Source organism: Macrosteles quadrilineatus, unplaced genomic scaffold, assembly GCF_028750875.1.
Source record: "Macrosteles quadrilineatus isolate MER2022 unplaced genomic scaffold, UCM_ALF_1.0 Scaffold_1__1_contigs__length_201487025, whole genome shotgun sequence".
Classification (NCBI taxonomy): Eukaryota; Metazoa; Arthropoda; class Insecta; order Hemiptera; family Cicadellidae; genus Macrosteles; species Macrosteles quadrilineatus.
Genome location: NW_026542594.1, coordinates 81,375,631 through 81,396,747, shown reverse-complemented (window position 1 = coordinate 81,396,747; position 21,117 = coordinate 81,375,631). Strand labels below are relative to the sequence as shown.

The 21,117-nt window shown below is 35.0% G+C and overlaps 1 protein-coding gene across 9 annotated transcripts in view; it reads right to left on the bottom strand.

Moving 5' to 3' along the window:
* Positions 1–1,667: 1,667 nt before the first annotated feature.
* LOC128983673 (peroxisome biogenesis factor 10) overlaps positions 1,668–21,117 on the bottom strand; it is a 60,516-nt gene continuing 41,066 nt past the window's right edge. For 6 of the 9 annotated variants that reach the window (XM_054403066.1, XM_054403065.1, XM_054403067.1 and 3 more), the window contains exons 3-5: positions 20,237–20,388; positions 19,445–19,684; positions 1,674–2,166 (exon numbers count right to left, since the gene is read on the bottom strand). In XM_054403066.1, coding sequence (XP_054259041.1) covers positions 1,810–2,166; positions 19,445–19,684; positions 20,237–20,388 — 749 coding nt within the window. In that variant the 3' untranslated portion in view covers positions 1,674–1,809. Of the gene's footprint in view, positions 2,167–19,444; positions 19,685–20,236; positions 20,389–21,117 lie in introns of all 9 variants that reach the window. The other 3 variants (XM_054403061.1, XM_054403069.1, XM_054403068.1) reach the window with 3 other exon arrangements.

Genomic DNA, 21,117 nt, shown 5'->3' with positions numbered 1-21,117 from the left:
TATGCATAATCGAAACATATGAAACATGTGCTATTAATTTAACAGCTTATTGTTATCTAATTTATTTTTGTTTGATTAAATGTTGTTGTTAACAATTTGCATTTGTGTTTAAAGTGAGTTCCTTATGTTGAGTATGCAATTCTAATGTTATGTGCTTAATCTGTAGCATTAATATTGTGGTGTATGGATTTCACAACCATTATTTTACTAGAGACCGTTGTATTTAACCACAACGGGCTCTGTTGCTGGTATATAAATAAATTAAATTATAGTAGTAAATAAAGTACAACTGAGCACCCTGAATATTTTATTTTAAGTAGAAGTTACATGTTTCCGACATAAGTCCATTTTCAAACTTAAAATAACATCAAATACTTAACTTTAAATATTTACAGTTAAGTATTTAATATTATTAGAAGTTTCAGAATGGACTTATGTCCAAAACATGTAACTTCTACCTACTGAAAATATAATATTCAGGGTGCTCAGTTGTACCTACTTTAGTTACTACTATAATTTAATATATCAGCAGCCCTATAACGTGAAAACCTAAATAAAAAATATATATATAAATAAATAATATATACAGGGTGTTTTTTTTTAAACTTGCATCTTTATTTATGTAAAAACCGCAATAGATAGAAATATGCAGTTTGCGGGAATCATCTATTGAGGTGGGGGGCCCAATTGTTTTGGATTCAACGTTACATTTACATTCCCCCCTCTCCCCCCCTGTCCGCAACTAAATTTTTTTAAACAGCAAGGTACCCTTTGTGACATATCAAATGAAAGAGCATGAAAAAAGAAAATGTTTGGTTAAAAAAAATTGAAAATCGGCTCATGAATTTGTGAGATAATCATATGTCACATGATTGTGACATCATATGTCACAAGGGGTACCTTGTGGGGGGGATTATCTCACAAATACCTTAAAAAAAATAAGTTCCGGGGAGGGGGGGAATATCTCACAAATTTATGAGCTAATTTTAACATTTTTTTCACTATACATTTTATTTTTTCATGCTCTTTCATTTGATATATCACAAGGGGTACCTTACTATTAAAAAAAAATAAGTTGGGGGAAAGGGGGGGAATGTGAATGTAACGTTAATTCAAAACATTTGGGCCCCCTACGTCAATAGATGATTCCCGCAGACTGCATATTTCTATCTATTGCGATTTTTACATAAAGATGCAAGTTTAAAAAAAACACCCTGTATATACTAAATTATTGTAGTAAATAAGTACAACTGAGCACCCTGAATATTATATTTTTAATAGAAGTGACATGTTTTGGACATAAGTCCATTTTCAAACTTCAAATACATTCTATAATACATATATATGAATCATATATATGGATCTGGATGGTGTTTGTGGCCTCTAGGGACCTCAAAACAAAAAAGTAAATCGGTCATGGATCCAGGTACCATGAGTACTAAGGCAATAGCTTATTCCCTATATGGGAAATTTACTAAAGAAAACACAACATTATCAATTTATTGTTAGCTGATACAAACTGTACGGCAATGGCATGTCATATGGCAGTATGGAACTGGCACATGCATGAGCATGTTTTGGAAATTTCTAAAAAAATGTTAACCCTTTTCTAAATAGCTATAATAAAAAATAAAACTTAAATAAGCATTTTGGTGTGCATGATAAAACAAGTAGTGTAAAAAACACATTTTAATGCTAGTTATAAAAACAAATAACATACTATATATACAGACAGTACTGTATTAACAAAGGAATGTTCAACATTACAACATTATACAGTATACAAATTACATAAAAATAATAAGTAGTTCAGAGTTGGTACAAATAATTCATAAGTGGAATTATTCTTGAAGGTTCTATAGTTTCTCTGCAAATCGGACACTGATTTTGTGTCTGTAGCCACTCGAGTATGCAGTGCCAACAAAACAAATGTCCGCATGGTGTGGCACTTACACCTTTCCTGTTTTCTAAACAAAGCGGGCATTTACTACCAGGGGCATATGATGTAGTGAGATCTTTATCTGACGAATGAGCTGATTTGTGAGAGGTTAGCCATCTCCAAACAACATGGGTAGCTACTGCAGCCATATGCAATGATGTAACAATGCCCAACAGCCTGAAGCCATACATAGATTCATAGTCTTTCAGCCATCTTCTAACGAGAACCTGCAAATAGGTTCGATTTTGTAATCTTAGATATAACCTTTGAAATGCCATTTCAAACATATTACAGTAAAACCTCTTTAATCCAAACTAATTGGGACCGGGGGTAGTTCGGACTAGTGAATAGTTCGGATTACAGAACATATTGTTGTTTTTATATAACAATAGCTAGGGAAAAGTGAAAAATGCTTTATAAAGTAAAATACAGTGCTTATTTAATACAGTAGTAAACACAGGGAATAAACAGTACTGTACATTACAATAGAAATAATTACGGTGTGTATATCAATAAATACAGTGTACAATAAAGAACTACTGTTCTGTATATAGAGTACAGCAATGAGGCGTTCGGATTAGTGGACGTTCGGATTACAGGGGTTCGGATTACAGGGGTTCGGATTAAAGAGGTTCTACTGTATTAAGAATGTGTAATGTACAACACTCAATTTAAAAAATCTAACCTACGAGTCTTGAAAACAAAACCGATGATAGGTCTACTATAATTCAGGGGGTAGTGGATTTTTATCCCCCTGGGCAAACGTGACGTCACAAACCAGGGGGTAAAATTCTGGCCGCAAACTTTTGAGTTTCCCGGCATCAGTTCGATGGATTAAACGCGGAATTAAACATATATTTTCACGGTTGTGAATTAAATCAGAAGACATCTAATTATAAAAACCTAGAGTGTACGGCCCGGATTTTTACCCCCAGAATTTTACCCCCGGAATTTTACCCCCGGACTTTTACCCCCAGATTTTTACCCCCGGAATTTACCCCCAGGCAGCAAAAAGAGCTCTACTGCAGCAAAAAGAGCCATTTTTAATTAATGCGTTGCGGGTCTAAAGGTCCGGTTCACAAGAGTGACATACCTAGCCGACTAAGCTGTGACTAGGTAAGCCCGACTGGGTAGCGTACCACAGGATCAAATGGAGCCATTCATACGAGTGTAGGGCGACGACTAGCTAGCTGCGTTCGAGCTTGGTGTCCCAAAACATAGTCGGCCCCCGCTTCCCAGTCACTCGTGGCAGCTACCCAGTCACCCAGTCTAACGGCGTAGCAGTACTCGTAGCCTTATGGGAGCGTTCACACGAGCGATCGGGTAGTCGCTCTGCAGCTCGCATTCGTCCCTTTGATCTTATTGTGCACCAGTGATGGATCCGAGTGGTTTTGATATTGATATTTTCATCTAGTCCGTGGACATGTCGGTCGTGTGAACCGGTGTATCCTGTGGTCCGCTACCCAGTCGGGCTTACCTAGTCACAGCCTAGTCAGCTAGGAAAGTCGCTAGTGTGAACCGGGCCTAAAAGTAGCATTTTAACTCTCTAAGGAGTAAAATTAATTTTTAGTCTCTAGGGAGTAAAAATCAGCTGTTGTAAACAGTTGTAAATTTCGATTGTGGCGATCATATCGATCAAAATTATTTGTCGATTTATTTATTAGGTAAGGTTTTAGAATATTGTTGTCGATTGCTCAACATATCGATGGTATAATGTACTGTAACACAATCGTGATAGACAAAATTATTGAATCACTTACTAAACAGCTGCTTATTTGCATTACCACAATTGAAAACAAGCTGGAAGTCGTTTTTAGAGGTTATCTTTACATAACAATTATTTCTTTTTCTGGCTTTGTTTGTTAAATCATGCTATATGACGAAAAATATAGTTCACCACATGGGCAAAAAGTGACTTATTAACCCTCGCTCATTTTCCGACCTAGGCTTTGCCTCAATCGTAAAACTTGACCTCGGGCCAAAAAGAGTCACTTTGGGCCCTAGTGATGAATTATTCTATTTAGAACCACCAATATTTATTTTATATTTTAAATTACTGATATAACTAGAAATAAATTGTAAACAAAAGACTACCTCTGCAATACTGTACACTGTACAGCAGGGGTGCCCAGAAGGGGGGCATGTTTTTTTCGTGGGATTTTGGTTTTTGTAAGAGATTTTATACCAGCAAAAATTGAAAGGAAAATTACAAAAATAAATTATAAGAATCATAAGCAACAGTAAAAAGCACTGTTTATTTATTTAACTATTTAATCAGGATTACCAACGTTATAATATTTAAGTTTGCCGTTTAGACCAACACCCGAATTTTCCTGTCAATCCATAAATGTTTCGTTCTGGCTAAGAGGACAGGTGGTAGATCTAATGGCTTGACTGGCAACCCTGGTCACATCCATTATAGTAGAGGATGAGTAGCTGCAACAGTCATCTGAAGCGTGCTTTTATTACATTGTGCCTTTTTATTTAACATGAATCACAATTTATTATACTTTTTAGATAGAGCTTATAAAATATAATAATTCAGATGTTTTTTTTTTTTAAATCAGGCTATTATTTATTTTATTAGCTTTTTTGTCAAACCCTTGGGATGTAATTTAATACTATAGGATTAAACTTACAATATAGTAATAACCCGTTCCAATGTTTAATCATGCATGATCCCAACATTATACTATATTTACTGCTAAGTTTATTAATTTCTTAATTTATTTAGGCCTAATGTAAAACATCTAATATTATTATAGATAAACCCCACCATAATGGAAACAATATTAAATCAATGTGTGTTACCAAACTTTGTAAATAAAAAATTCATGTCTTTGTCATTGTAGGTTTAAAAAATATAGGCTAACTATAACACTGTATATTCAGACTGTATGATATACAGTAGACCCCCTCTTAACCGACCCTAATGGGACCGGACCTTGGTCGGATAACTCAAAAGGTCGGTTAAAACGGGCAATCCCTAAAATCATAACATAACGAAGTGCTAATTCATTTGGAATTATACAATATTATTTTGAAGTCATACTTGCATTATTTATAAAGTAAACTTCTCTTATCTCCTTTTTCGTATTGACAGAAAAGTCACAAATAAACACAAAACACGGTTAAGTCAAATAGGTCTACTTTCAGTGGAATATATTATAATAGGCCTACTAGGCAAGAGTCAATAAAAATTCCTATTTTAATAACTTTAGTACTGTTCTATAATGTATTAATTGGTGCTTTCAAAATCCATCGTAATACAGTACAGAACCTTTTGTCAAAATTAAAGATACAAGCAACCATTTTGTTACAAGACAGGATGTTTATTTATAGCCTCTCACTGGAGGCTCGAGGCACAAAAACTATCTTGACCTTGGAGTTGTTAACCCCCCTTCCCTGCCCTCCCTACAAGTTGCGTTGTTTGTTTACTCCAGCGATAAGATAATCAGTTCTCAAAATCGTAACGCACTTTACGATGTTATAAATTTGCCGCGCAGATAACAAATCAGATCAGATGTGCTCACGCTATGAATGATGATGACAAACTGACAATAGGCTAAGCTATATTTTTTAATGAACAATACAAAATAACTTATTCTTGGTCATATCCTGTGGAGATAAGCGTATGGTTCAGTTCTCATCGCCCAGTGTGGGAGCGGAAATGCTGAGATTCCTAGAAAGCGGCGGTTAAGCCGAACTGCTATCAAAGCAAGGTCGGTTAAAACAAACTGTATTATTTTACGATCGAAGGCGGATAATCCGATTATCGGTTAATACGAGGTCGGTTAAGAGGGGGTCTACTGTACTGCAAAATGTACCTACCTCATTATTTTTTATTAGGTAATTAGTGACTATTTTATTCATACTATGCTAATGGAAGTAGACTCCAAAACCATTGACTATTGGATACAGAAGTTGTATTAATAGTCAAAGCTCCAACCAAATGACCGCAAGGTGTTTTTTGCCGGACTTCTGAGAGGAATAATTTTGGCTCCCTTTATATAAACCCACTCGTATCTATTTATACAGGGTGAGTTTTAAATGAGTTCCCCCCCTACTTTTTTCTACATTTCTTAAGATATCAACTCCGGACCACGTCAGATCATTGTAGAGTAGTAAGTACTTCATTTTGACTGGGTATACGTTTTTGGCCGCCATCTTGGATCCGCCATATTGGATACAAAGTTTTTTTTCAAATGTAAAGGTAGGGTTGTGACCCATTATTCCAAACCAGAATTTTACGCTGATTACAATGCCCCAATTAGTTAAAAAAAATCTTGATCCGTTCTAAAGTTACAAGGACTTTTTATAACTTTATTTTTAGCCCATTTTAACATTGTGCATTTACAAACTAAGACTATAATCTCAAAATAGTGCTAGATAAAGATAAGTATACACCACCATTCATTGTCAACCTATTTTCACTTGGTTATGAAGGATGTAATTTTTTCGGTCGCCATCTTGGAGCCGCCATTTTGAAATGTGATCAATTAATTTAAATATGAAGGTGGGGTTGTGACCCATAATTTTCAACTACTGTTTTATGCTGAACTCAATGCCGCAATCCGTTTTTGGTTATCAAGCTTTCTTGATGAAATATTAAAATTATTATCTTATTTAAAATTTCAATACAGTTGAACCTCTATAAGACGAATTTCAAGGGGTGCGGGAAAAATTCGTACTATAGAGGTATTCTTAACAAAGAGGGTCGTTTTATCGAGGTTTAATGCTGCTGTTATTCTTCTTATAGAGGTTTCTCCTCGCTCCAAGGTTTCTCCAAACAATGACTAAGGAAGGAGGAGGAATGTATGGGGGTTTCATGTTGAGACAAGCTTCTGTTTGTTTTGAAAACTACGTACTATGGAGGTTAAGATTATGATAAATTCGTTTTATAGAGGTCACGTTCGTCTTGTAGAGGTTTTGTCCTAAGAATATTCGTTTTATAGAGGTTAATCAGTCCTAGCCCATGTCACAAACAAATTTGTCTTATGGAGGTTTTTAACTTAATTACTACATTGTATAGAGGTGTTTTTATCATTGACCTATTTGAAAGTGTCAAGGGGATTTAAAAAAATCGTCTTATCGAGGAATTTGTTTTATCGAGGTTCGTACAAACGAGGTTCAACTGTAATTCAAAAACCAAATATGCAAATGAAAACCCGATTGCGACATTAAGTTCAGCATAAAAAAGTAGTTCAAAATAATGGGTCACAACACCACCTTCATATTCAAATTAATTTGTCACATTTCAAAATGGCGGATCCAATATGGCCGGGCGCACACCTGATGCGGCACGGCACGGCACGGCGCGACGTTTTGCCTTAAGGCGCCTTATGCGACTAGATTTCTATTATTTCAAATGGGGGTGCCGCACACATCATCGGGCATGGCAAGACAAGGCAAAACAGCGCCGTACGGCGCTTTGTTCTGCCTTTTCAATTTTCGTCTTTCGGGCAAAAGGCTTGAGGCAAAACGATGTGCGCATGCGCGAGGATCGACACCACGTTCAGCGCAGTGACAGCCCCTGTCAAAATCAGTGTGCACTTCCAACGATTAGTAATTATGAATTTTTCCGGATCTGCTCTTAGTTCTGCAATGAATGGTTTCAAGTCCTTTTTTGGTTGATGGGATGCACCAACGATTCTCTGTTAGGGAGATCATCCATTACATTCATTAGGTACCATCATTGACTATATAAACACAACAGTCAATGGTGCCATATAGCAGCGATGGCAACAGCCCCTTCTTCGCCTTCTGCATCCATTCTCACAAAATGTGTAGTACAAAGTGTCACAAAATGTACAAACAACCTCATAACACACAGTATCTCACTTTACTGAAACCATGGGATCGACCATGTGGGTACTCAAGAATCAAGAATCAAGAATCAAGAATCAAGATCTTTATTGTCATTGACCTTTTACAAGGAATAGACATAGTCAACAATAGAAATAAAAACTAAAGCTATAAAATACAGTGGGTTCTAAATTAAAAATTAATATTAACATCAGAAACTAAGTACTCTGTTATACAGTAAAATGGATTTTGGATGAGCCACTCAAACATTTTAGACTTAAACCTATTAAAAGGAACCTGTTTTGCTGCCAGACCTAATTTATTAAAAAACCGTATGCAATTTATTTTATGGCAGTTATCTGTTTTGGCCAATCTATGAGCAGGGATATCTAGATTGGATTTGCCTCTTGTATTGTAAGAGTGTATACTCTCTCTACAAGTGAATTGATCAAGTCGCCTTGCCGTGCCGTGCCGTATGCATCTCAAATCTCCATCGGGCACGGCAAGGCGAGGCAAAGACGTCTCGCCTCGCCTTGCCGTGCCGTGCTGTATCAGGTGTGCGGCCGGCCTAAGGCGGCCGAAAAAATTACATCCGTCATAACCAAGTGAAAATAAGTCGACAATGAATGGTGGTGTATACTTATCTTTATCTAGCACTATTTTGAGATTATGGTCTTAGTTTGTAAATGCACAATGTTAAAATAAGCTAAAAATAAAGTTATAAATAGTCCTTATAACTTTAGAACGGATCAAGATTTTTAAAAACTAATTGCGGCATTGTAATCAGTGTAAAATTTTAGTTTGAAATAATGGGTCACAACCCTACCTTTAAATTTGAAAAAAAAAATCATATGTCAAGATCACCAAATGATGTGTATTTATTAATCAATATGCTTTGTTTGTTTAAAGTGAGGTTAAATATGTTACTCTTGTAAATGGCCTAAAGGTTGAAACATGTAGAGTTTATAAAATAAAAAATCCTTTCAGGGTACTGAGTTAGTACGCTTTCTTTTGAGATAAAACATGAATGTACTCATATGTGAATTGTAGCTAAATTACTTTTAATATTTATTAATTACTGTATTTTCAAAAAGAATATTTAAATTTAATGAAATATAAATTAGTGAAGAAGAAAAAACTATATTCAAAAATACCATTCTAAAATTAAATAGTGTCTAGGTAGGAAATATTTCTTTTGTACTGTCCAGTGTCCAGGTGTGAAGTAATTGTTGGAAGGAAAGCTAAAAGAAAAGGAAGAAAATGTGCTTGTGGTGGAAGTAGAGAGAGATGGATGTGGGAGCCAAGTCTCCAGTGATTTAAATATCCAAAATTGAAAATTAACATTCAGAATACATATAAATATTGAATATAAAGAGACCTAAAGAAAGAAGAAAATCACTATTCAACAAAATTGGTAATATCAACCTCAATTAACACTTAAAAAAACTCATCATCAATTTCCAACCACCACATTGTGAATTGACTAAATTCAAGTGACTTTCAAATTAAGAACTTATAGCCTAAATTTTAACTCTCATTATTAGCCTATCTCATATTATTTAGCCTATATTAGTACTGTATAAATTTAATTAATTAGCCTATCAGAATGTCATACCCGGCACGAACCAACCCCTAGATTTAAGATAATTTGCTCTTCAAATTGTTATCTAGCCTAGCCCATCAAAAACCTAGACCAAAATATAATTTCACTGTCATGGCCCAATGAGATTGTTGTTATAGCTATTTATAGAACGGAACCTAAATATATTTTATTGTAACTTCATTGGAATTTTATTATCTATTTTAAGTAAATTCATATTTTGAAATCCATTAATATAGAGGAGTAGGTTGCAAAATGGCGTCCCAACGAGTGGGCTATTGAAAATTCTGATCTAGGCCTAACCTACGATTAACCTACACAATTTAAGATAGGCCCTAGTAACCAAATTAACACACAACTAACAAACCTTCAAATACACAAATAAAAAGTATATGCAACAACACAGGGAATAATCATTTATTTAATCAATATGAGTGACGATGACAAAAGGTACAATTTACGACCAAAGCCGAAGTTATCGTGGAAGGCAGCCGAAAATAATTTGCGTTACAATACCGACAGTGAATCAGACCCAGACGATAATTGTGGCGAATTAGCAAATGCTAATAAGCAAGATAATTTTGTGAACACCGTAAACAACATACAATCAAACGACATGAACACACAGCACAACGAAGGACACGATCTACAAGAACACATTCATACACAAAGCGTCACTACTAGAACTAGAACAGACAACACAGCAGACGCACAAGACAACGCCGCCATGACATCCGCATCGAATTCACACCAGCCAATGGGAACACAGGGAATGGTGGAACGAGAACTGGACACAGCAGAAGGACTTGACATAGAGGAGAAGAAGAACGGCGGAGATGAATCGTCACAACAACAGACAGACAAATCAGCTGATGTGAGTGACGTCACTATGAAAGCCACCACACTGACATCGAATGAACATACGACTGGAGTCACAGACATCGCATCACTGCCTCTAACAGCTGCGAGTGAAATAAATATGAATGATTCTATCCTTCAATTAATGCGAATGGTTCAACAGAATAATGCATTAATAATTTTACAACACGACACATTAAAATTAGAAATACAATCTGAAATGTCAGAAATAAAATTACAAAATGATAATTTAAAATCAGAAAATCAGCGTGAAATTAAACAGTGCCAGATTTCCCTTGAATAAAAAATCACCTCTGTTAAAACTAACCAAGAAAACATGCGTAAGGAAATGGATCAGATACAAATAACTCAGATTCAACATTCCAAAGAGATCCTTACAATGAAAGAAATTTTTAAAGCAGAAATATATGAATGTGATACCAAAATACGTGAAAATTTAATCCAAGACTTAGAAGAACAAAAATCCGAAATGAAGTCCATGATAATCCAAAATAATACTCAAACTCTTGAAAAAGTGAATTTGGAAATACAAAAACAAAAATATGATATTCATTCACAGATAAACCAATTCAGGTTGGAACATGAACAACTTATAACAGCAAAATCAAAACAAAATGCCCATGAAATACAAAATTCACTGATCGTTATTAAAAATCAAGGTCAAGAAATTTCAGCTATCCAACAGAATCTACAAAAACAAAGTGAGGAGATTATTAAAATAAAACAAAATATCACTAAACATGGACAAGTAACATCGTCCCCTCAACATATCTATGTTACATGTAACGGAAACTCCGGAATCGTGTCAGATATGACATTACCAAAATTCAATGGTAGAGGACATAACCCTAAAGAGTTCATTGCCAAATTATATAAATATTACAAGAAAAGTCTCCTTAAAAAGAATCCAAACGATGACGATGTTGAATTTTTAACTGACCTTATTGAAAATAGCCTAGAAAATCACGCTGCACGTTGGTTTCACCTAGTGAAACGTGACGTAAGTAATTGGGAATGTTTCCAAAACATGTTCGAAAGCAAATACTGGAATAAAGACACACAACGAGGAATCAGACAAAGACTGGAATCTGAAAAATATCGTAACAATGGTAATCTTTCACGATCTGAATATTTTGTCGAACGTGTCCTCACACTACAATCATTGACACCACCCCTTGATGAAGAAGAAATAGTGGATTGCCTGTGCGAACATTTCGAAGAACTAATCCAGAATGCACGACGAGTACAAAATATAACTACTATCCAAGGGTTTGAAGCCTTACTTTTACGGGAAGACATCAAAGATCAACAGAAGAAAAATCAACATAAACCATACATCTCAAACTTACATCAAAATCCGCAAAACAAATTCAACGAGCAACCACGAAGAAATGAAGATTATAATGATCCACATAAGAAAGAATGGAGGGGATCAGATTCAAATCGAAACCGTTACGATAATAGAGCCTATGTTCCAAAGAACCAATACTAGCGAACAGCACCTCAACCAAATGATCACCCTTATAATAGATATTACGACCGTAGGACAAATAATTATCAACCACCAGCGAATAACCAGCAAAGTTCCAAACCCAATTACCACGTTAATCAAAATGACGGAAGGCGATATCCTACCCATGAACAAAAACAAATATGCCACATGACTATCGAACGAAGTCCAAATCAACCAAATATTTCCCCAACAACTCCTAACGAATATAAGGAGCCTTTAAACTGTTAGGCACTGTCGATAATAGTTGCCTACAATCAACATCAGAATCTAAATTAAATGAACAAAGATCTTCAGTGCCAAATATTAACAAAATCGGATTAAGTAGGCAAATTAATAATTATAAACCAAATGACCAAGACGCTCAAACTATATGTAATATCTATTGTGACCGAGAATTCCTACTTACAGAAGAACCAAGTCTTAATGAACAATGCTCATTAAAACAAATTCCAATTCATTATCCAGAAATCAAAATTAAAATTAATAATATTTCTGTAAATGCTCTTAATGATACAGGTTCAAACGTAACGTGTATGTCTGAAAATTGGTACTCTGAGAACCAAATAAACATTGGCCGTCATGAACAACTACCAGTTGTTGGTACAAGTATTAAAACCGCTGTAAATGATAAATCAAAGAAAATATCAAAAATAATAATGTTGCCAATCACCATAGATGATCAAATCACGAACATTCAAATGTTGATTGTACCCAATTTAGTAAGACCTATTATATTCGGAATGGACGTGTTAAGCTCATGGAAAACTGTTATGGATTTCAATCAAGAACAAATAATAATAAATATAAATGATTCACAGAAAATATTAAAGTTTGACAAAGTTAGTACAGAAGGAATATTATGTCATATAATAAAAGAAAAGCGTAATAAAATAGCCAACAATCATAACAAATCAAATATAACTTATTTTCATCCAGGCGATTTAGTACTCATAAGAAATCATCCTCTTTCAAATTTAGCGCAAGGCGAGACTGCCAAACTATTTGAAGTGTATGAAAGACCATTCAAGATTAGCAGAGTGTTAGGATCATCGACATACTTCATTAGTAGTTTAGAAAACCCAGAAGAATTCGGTCCATACCACATTTCTTCAATCAAGAAGTATTTTCCCCCCATGAACAACGAAAATGTTTAATTCCCTTTCCTGTTCTCTGAAAATCAAGTGCATAAACAATCTTTTAGTGAAAATGACCGTATTGTTTAAAAGACAATTATAGTGCTCAAGATAAACTTTTATAAAAGATGAGAGGACTGTGTGTTCAGTGGTGATAGACTGATAGACAATAGGAAATGGTTAATTCCCACACACTCACACATCACAAATATATAGACACAAAACCACTTTATGTTTTCCACTGTTTCTGTTCTTTACCACTGTTTGTTTATAATAATAATATTATTAATCATGTTTTGTTGTGTTAACGTCCCATGTTATGTTTTATCAGGTTATATTTATGTTTTCAATGTTTGTTTTTATTCTAGATAAAAAAAAAGGTTCTGTTTATGTAAATTAGTTAAGTTGTCATACATTCATTCATTATCTTATCGAAATAATGTTCTGTTGATTCATCACCATACCATCATTTCTGAGGGGATATTGAGATAAAACATGAATGTACTCTGATGTATAGTTTTAAACATGTGTTCATTAATTGATTGTTTATGTTTACCAATTTTGTAAATAGAATGGATTGAAATAAATAATGAACCTATCTTTTGAATTGAATCGAATTATTATACAATAAATGGCGACGAGGATGACGGAAATAGGAAATATAAAGAAGTTGAGATCAGTTGCAAAAAGGCAAATTTCCAAAGCATTTAAACTAATTATAGAAAATAAAGCAACTGATAAAATGACAAGTGCAGAGATAGAGGTGAGGTTAGACAGTTTAAGATCGTATTGGAAACAATTTGAAGATGCACAAACCAAAATTGAACTAGCCACTGAAGATGAAGAACAAGATGATCTAGCCTCGTACAGAAGTGAGACAGAAGAAATGTACATTGTTTTAGAAGCAGTATTGAGAAATGAAAAGACACGACACAATAATACAGAGCCTACAGCAGCAAATCCACATAACAAGGAACCAAACACAACATCAAACATTAGTTTTGTTCCATACGACGAAGAGGAATCTTTTAGGAATTTCATTAAAAGATTTGAAAATTTTCTGGTACTTAAAGATGTAAATGAAGAGAAAACAAAGCTTTGTAGTTTACTACATGCACTTTCACCTAAACTACATGAACGGCTTCTAGACATAAAGACCATAGAGCAAATACATGTAAGTTTAGAAATGAATTTTGCAATTTATGTAACAAAGTAGGGCATATTGCAAAGGTATGTATGGGAGGACCAAGAAAACAACGAATTGACCAACTAGAGGACAGAGAGATTGAAAAACAGTTAGATCATACTACCTACGATTCTTATAAACTTCAAGTAAATAACAGTGATAAGTTCATTATGAAAATAGAAATTGAAGGAAAACCATTATCTATGGAACTTGATACAGGAGCAGCGCTATCTTCAATCTCATTTGAGGACTATAAGAGATTAGATATCAATAAAAGAATGTTCAAATCACATGTACAGCTTCGCACATATACAGGTGAAATCATACAAACTAAGGGCGTAGTATATGTTAGGTTTCAGTACAAAGAAAAGATTTACTTCGGAAAACTATTTATTATCGACCAAGATGTTGAACCAATATTTGGTAGAGACTGGATAAGAGAAGTCAATTTAGAAATTGGTGATATTAGAATGTTGAATTAAAACTCATCTGAGTTGACACAAGTTCTTGACAGTTATTCAGATATATTCAGTAAGGAAATTGGTTGCATTCCAAATGAAAAAGGACACCTGAATCTAAAAGAAGACTGTGGTCCAATATTTGTGAAGCCGAGGCAAGTGCCCTATGCTATTAAACAAAAGGTGGAAGAAGAACTCGATCGACTGGAAAAAGCTGGTATTATTACAAAGATTGAAAACTCAGAATGGGGTACGCCAATTGTGCCAGTAGTAAAACCTAATGGTTCGGTACGAATATGTGCAGATTACAAGACTACGTTGAATAAAGTTATCCGTGATGAGAAGTATCCAATACAAAGAATTGAGGACATCTTTGCGGAGATGAATGGAGGTAAATTTTTCTGCACACTCGATGTTAGTAATGCTTACTTACACATGCCAATGGACTCTGAAAGTGCTCTGCTACAAACAATAAGCACTCAGAAAGGTTTGTATAAAGTAAACAGGTTGATGTTTGGAGTGAAAGTAGCACCAGCACTGTGGCAAAGATTCATGGATAAGGTACTGCAAGGGACTGATGGAGTTAAATGCTTTTTCGATGATATAATCATTCAAGGTACAGATTACAAGAGTACACTAGAGAGATTAAAAACTGTCCTAGAAAAACTTAGAGCGCATAACTTGAAATTAAATTTTGACAAATGTAAATTCTTTCAACAAAGAATAACATACTTGGGACATACAATTGATGAAAACGGGCTGAAGAAAAACTCAGAAAAGGTCAAAGCAATTATCGAGGCAGAAAAACCTAGAAATGTGAATCAACTACGATCTTTCATTGGCATGGCCAATTACTACAACAAATTCATACCAAGACTGGCCGAAAAGCTATATCCATTGAATAAGTTACTACAGAAAGGACAGCGATTTGAATGGTCACAAGAATGTGAAAACAGCTTTATCAATGTTAAAAAGCACATAGCCAATGACAACACTCTAGCACACTACAATCCAAAACTTCCTCTAATACTCTCAACTGACGCATCTCCTTATGGATTGGGAGCAGTAATTTCCCATAAGTTTCCTGATGGGTCGGAACAACCCATAGCTTTTGCTTCCCGATCTTTATCAAAAAGTGAAAAACAGTACAGTCAAATAGACAAAGAAGCTACAGCAATTTACTGGGGGGTAAAGAAATTCTTTGCTTATTGCTATGGACGAAAGTTTGTTCTTCAGACGGACCACAAACCTCTTGTTTCCATATTCCATCCATCAAAATGCTTACCGGCAATGTCAGCTACTCGTTTATTGAACTACTCACTTTTCCTTGCTGGGTTTGATTATACAATTGAGTATAGAAGAACTTCAGACCACTGTAACGCAGATTTCTTGTCTCGTTTTCCAGTTGAACAAACTCAAGATGATGAAGACTTGTATTCCAAATTCCAAATGAATCAAATAGCAATTCTTCCTCTCACACAATGTACACTTGCAGAGCATACAAAGAAAGACCCTGTACTAGCTACAATAGTAAACAGCACTAGAAAATGGAGAAAATCTGGAAAAGGTTGGTTTCCGAAATAATGATTTAAGTTTACATAAAGGTTGCATCTTTAGAGGTAGTCGAGTTGTAATACCTAACACATTGCAGAAAGAAGTTCTCAAGGAACTACACATTGGGCATTTAGGCATGTCGAAAATGAAGGCCATGGCGCGAAGTTATGTATATTGGAAAAACTTGGATAATGATATTGAAAACTTGGTTAATAACTGTGACAAATGCAAACAGAAAAGAAATGAACCATCTAAATTAAACCATCACCCTTGGGAAGAACCTACAGCTCCCTGGCATCGCTTACATTTGGATTTTTGTGGACCCGTAAATGGAAATTATTTCTTCATAATTATAGACGCCCATACAAAATGGTTGGAGGTTATACATACAAAAAACACTTCTTCAGACTGGTGCATTCGAAATTTAAGTCACTTATTTTCAACTTTTGGACTGCCAGTTATGATAGTAACAGACAACGGCTCCCAATTTACGAGTGCACTTTTTCAAAGGTTTCTAAGCAATAATGGAATTTGCCATAGGACTTGTGCACCTTTTCACCCATCAAGCAATGGCCAAGCTGAACGATTTGTCCAAACTGTTAAGAAATCATTGGCTGCCATGAGTGAAGACAAGGGAGACTTGCAGCATAAAATAGATCTTCTCGTAACTCAGTTACGCAAAGCTCCAAACTCTACAGGACTCTCCGCTTATGTGTTAATGTTTGGCAGAGACATAAGAACGAAACTTAACGTGATGGCAGATAAAGTTGAATGGAATAAAAAGACTATGTCGGAACACAAGCTGAAAAGAAATTTTCAGGTGGGACAGAGAGTACTGGTAAGAAATTATTCCTCAAAAGTAAAGTGGAAGGAAGGGAAAATAATTTCAAGAACAGGAAATGTTATGTTTAAAGTCAAGACAGACACTGGACTCACTTGGACTCGTCACTCAGACCAAATACTTCCCTTACACTAAGGGGGGAGAGTTGATGTATAGTTTTAAACATGTGTTCATTAATTGATTGTTTATGTTTACCAATTTTGTAAATAGAATGGATTGAAATAAATAATGTACCTATCTTTTGAATTGAATCGAATTATTATACAATATACTCATATGTGAATTGTAGCTAAATTACTTTTAATATTTATTAATTACTGTATTTTCAAAAAGAATATTTAAATTTTATGAAATATAAATTAGTGAAGAAGAAAAAACTATATTCAAAAATACCATTCTAAAATTAAATAGTGTCTAGGTAGGAAATATTTCTTTTGTACTGTCCAGTGTCCAGGTGTGAAGTAATTGTTGGAAGGAAAGCTAAAAGAAAAGGAAGAAAATGTGCTTGTGGTGGAAGTAGAGAGAGATGGATGTGGGAGCCAAGTCTCCAGTGATTTAAATATCCAAAATTGAAAATTAACATTCAGAATACATATAAATATTGAATATAAAGAGACCTAAAGAAAGAAGAAAATCACTATTCAACAAAATTGGTAATATCAACCTCAATTAACACTTAAAAAAACTCATCATCAATTTCCAACCACCACATTGTGAATTGACTAAATTCAAGTGACTTTCAAATTAAGAACTTATAGCCTAAATTTTAACTCTCATTATTAGCCTATCTCATATTATTTAGCCTATATTAGTACTGTATAAATTTAATTAATTAGCCTATCAGAATGTCATACCCGGCACGAACCAACCCCTAGATTTAAGATAATTTGCTCTTCAAATTGTTATCTAGCCTAGCCCATCAAAAACCTAGACCAAAATATAATTTCACTGTCATGGCCCAATGAGATTGTTGTTATAGCTATTTATAGAACGGAACCTAAATATATTTTATTGTAACTTCATTGGAATTTTATTATCTATTTTAAGTAAATTCATATTTTGAAATCCATTAATATAGAGGAGTAGGTTGCACTTTAATATTTATAATAGTAGCCAAACAATTGTATATACATATATAAAAATTTGAGCGAATAGTGTTTTTGGCCTCTAGGGACATCCAAATGAAAAAGCATATTGTTCCCGGGTCTAAGTCTTACCCAGGCCCGTTTTTGACCCGGTCAGCGCCCTAGGGACATCTTATATCGCCCGTTTGAAATATATAACAGGGTGTCCACCGACCAGGAAATCCGGGAATTATGCGTGAGCTTTTTTTAAACTGGGAATAATAAGTGAATTTTGTAATTTTTCCTGGAATTTTTTAATTTACCGTGATTGCGCATGACTAACAGTGACGTTTCCGTGACCGCGGGAGATGATAATATGCCATACTACACACGGCCGTGAGGGATGATCAGAATTTTGCCGCGATCACGGATGACAATGATGATCTCCACACAACTGCGGGATATGATTAACATTTTGCCACAATCGCAGGAAACGATAATGATGTCTTTAAGACCAAAGGAGACGATTACAATGTCTACAGGACAGATACAATCCGGATGTCAACACAGCCGCTAGGGATGATCAGAATTTTACCGCCATCGCGCAAGACGATGATAATGTTCACACAAATGCGGGAAAAGATCAGAATTTTGCCTCATTCGTGGTAGACGACGATAATCTCCTCACGACCCCGAGATATGTTTATATATTGCCGCGATCATGGAAGGCGATTTTAATGTTCACACAACCGCGGGAACAGATCAGAATTTTGCCTCATTCGCGGTAGACGACGATAATCTCCTCACGACCGCGAGATATGTTTATATATTGCCGCGATCATGAAAGGCGATGATTATGTCTACACAACCGCGGAAAAAAGTCCGAATTTTTCCGTGATCGTGGGACGATTTCGGTGTATATACGGCTAAGGGAGACGAAAATTATGTCTACACAGCCGTGAGGGATTATCAGAAGTTTACCGCGTTCTTATGCAAATACAACTACCATTTTTGTTTGGTTTCCAATTTGTTTGCGTCCCCCAAAAAATCCAAATGCCTTGCGCCCTAGGTAGAAGAATCAAGAATCTTGAATGTCTAATATCTTGATTCAAGATTCTTGTCATTCACCTATTGGGTCTGATGATGATTGTCCTATCGAAATCGATCACCACTTACCATCTTTTTTGTATATTTACCGTCTAGTGAGTAACAGTATAAGCTTAAATATATATTTTAAGTGTTAAGATATTTTAAGACGTTTCTTTTATTCAGTTTCTGTATTTTTTATTTCAACCAATATTCAACTTACAATTTCTTTTCATCTGCTTATTGGTAATACATCATATATAGGCATATATTACCAAATTAGCATAAATATTTTCATTAAATTGGTTTAGAAATATCATTCTAAAGATAGTGAGACTATTTTTTACATAGAGCCTACTACTTGTGCAATCATGAAATAAACTTACATATTTTATTCCAGTGATTCTTTTGCTTATTTGGTAATAAATACCACCACAATAGAACAAAGCTCTGTGGCACCTTTCAAGAAATGGAAGGATAGTCTTCAATGTCCTAATTGTTTCTAAAATATCTTCTTTGGCTCTAACTTGTAAACCACTTTTACTGACAATTCTCTCCAAATTATTTAAAACAGAAATGAGGAGTACACTTCCGAAACTATCCAATAAAAGCATGAATGTCCTATTCTGAAACAAAAAGTTATTTCAAAAGAGGTAGGCCTACAACAAGAATTACTTAGTCTATCTACTTACTTCTTACTTAAATTGAAAATAATTATAATTATATTATCTTAAGGTCGTAAATTGAGGACAACTGTGCACTCTGAATTTAATAAACATACATATATATATTTAATAGGTTCTTGTAATAAGTTGCCTATTTGGTGAAAATTACCTGACATAGTCATATATCAGGTAAAATATCATGCATTTTTGGCACTTTAACAATGATAAAGTGGCACCCTATTGGGCCATACTACAATGAGTTTGTGCAGATGTACTTCTTCAGCAGATATCTCTAAAATATTAGATATAGGAAAAATAACAGAGGAGGTTTGTTCATCTTACATTGTTTTCCACTTCCTACATGCAAAAAAATGGGAGTTCTATAAAAATTTGAATTAGGCTATATCAAGATTTTGGAAAAATAAAAAAATTATGCGAAGTCATTTTAGCTTTTGTGATAAACATGGAACAATAAAAAATATATTACTCTGTATTTCTATGTTATATACTCACCACAAACGGAGAGACTTTTGTAAGTGACGTGTCAACCTGGACAATGCCTGTGTACTCTTCCCCCAGTGTTTGCAGACCACAAAGAGTTGTAGCAGCTCCATACAGCAAGTGACCCACTGGAAATGTCCTCAGGCATAGCCATGATTGTGCTCCTGTCAGTCACATAGAGAATGAATACAAATTTAAGACATTTTCAAGAGTTGTTAGCCTCCGGATTACGTTTGAATAATTATAATGGTTTAAATACCTGAATTCAGTAATCCAAAATGTTGCTTCTGGCAACTATAGTTTCAATTCACAGGGAATCATCTTCAGGCCGTACAATGCGTCGTTATTCATATCCGTATATGAATGATGTACGGCCTGAAGATGATTCCCTGTGAATTGAAACTATAGTTGCCACAAGCAACATTTTGGATTACTGTATGCAGGTATTTAAACCATTAAAATTTAAGACATTTCAACGTATACAATGCGTAAGCTCCTTTTCCTCAGACAGCGTTATCACAACTCCATACAGTAAGCGTGACCCACTATAAACCATGAGTCTATGCCTCACAGGAGCCCTCATGCGAGAAGCGACTCGTATACTGATGGACTGCAGAAATTGCGGAATTGTATCGACCTGCCTTGAGGGCTGATGCCTTACTACCAGGGCTATGGAACTCATAGGATGACTTTGTAAGTCGGAGGCCTAAAGAGTGGTGAGGAAATCTATTTGCCAGGCCATCGATCGCAGCAATTTAGTTGCTGGGAGAAATTAAGAAACGGTGTCAATTACAGAACCCGTTTTCCAACTTCTTTCATAAAGGGGGCCAAAATAGAGCGGGTAGTCAACCTAAACCACTGTGGTAGTTCAAACAACATCCCACTCTTTAGTG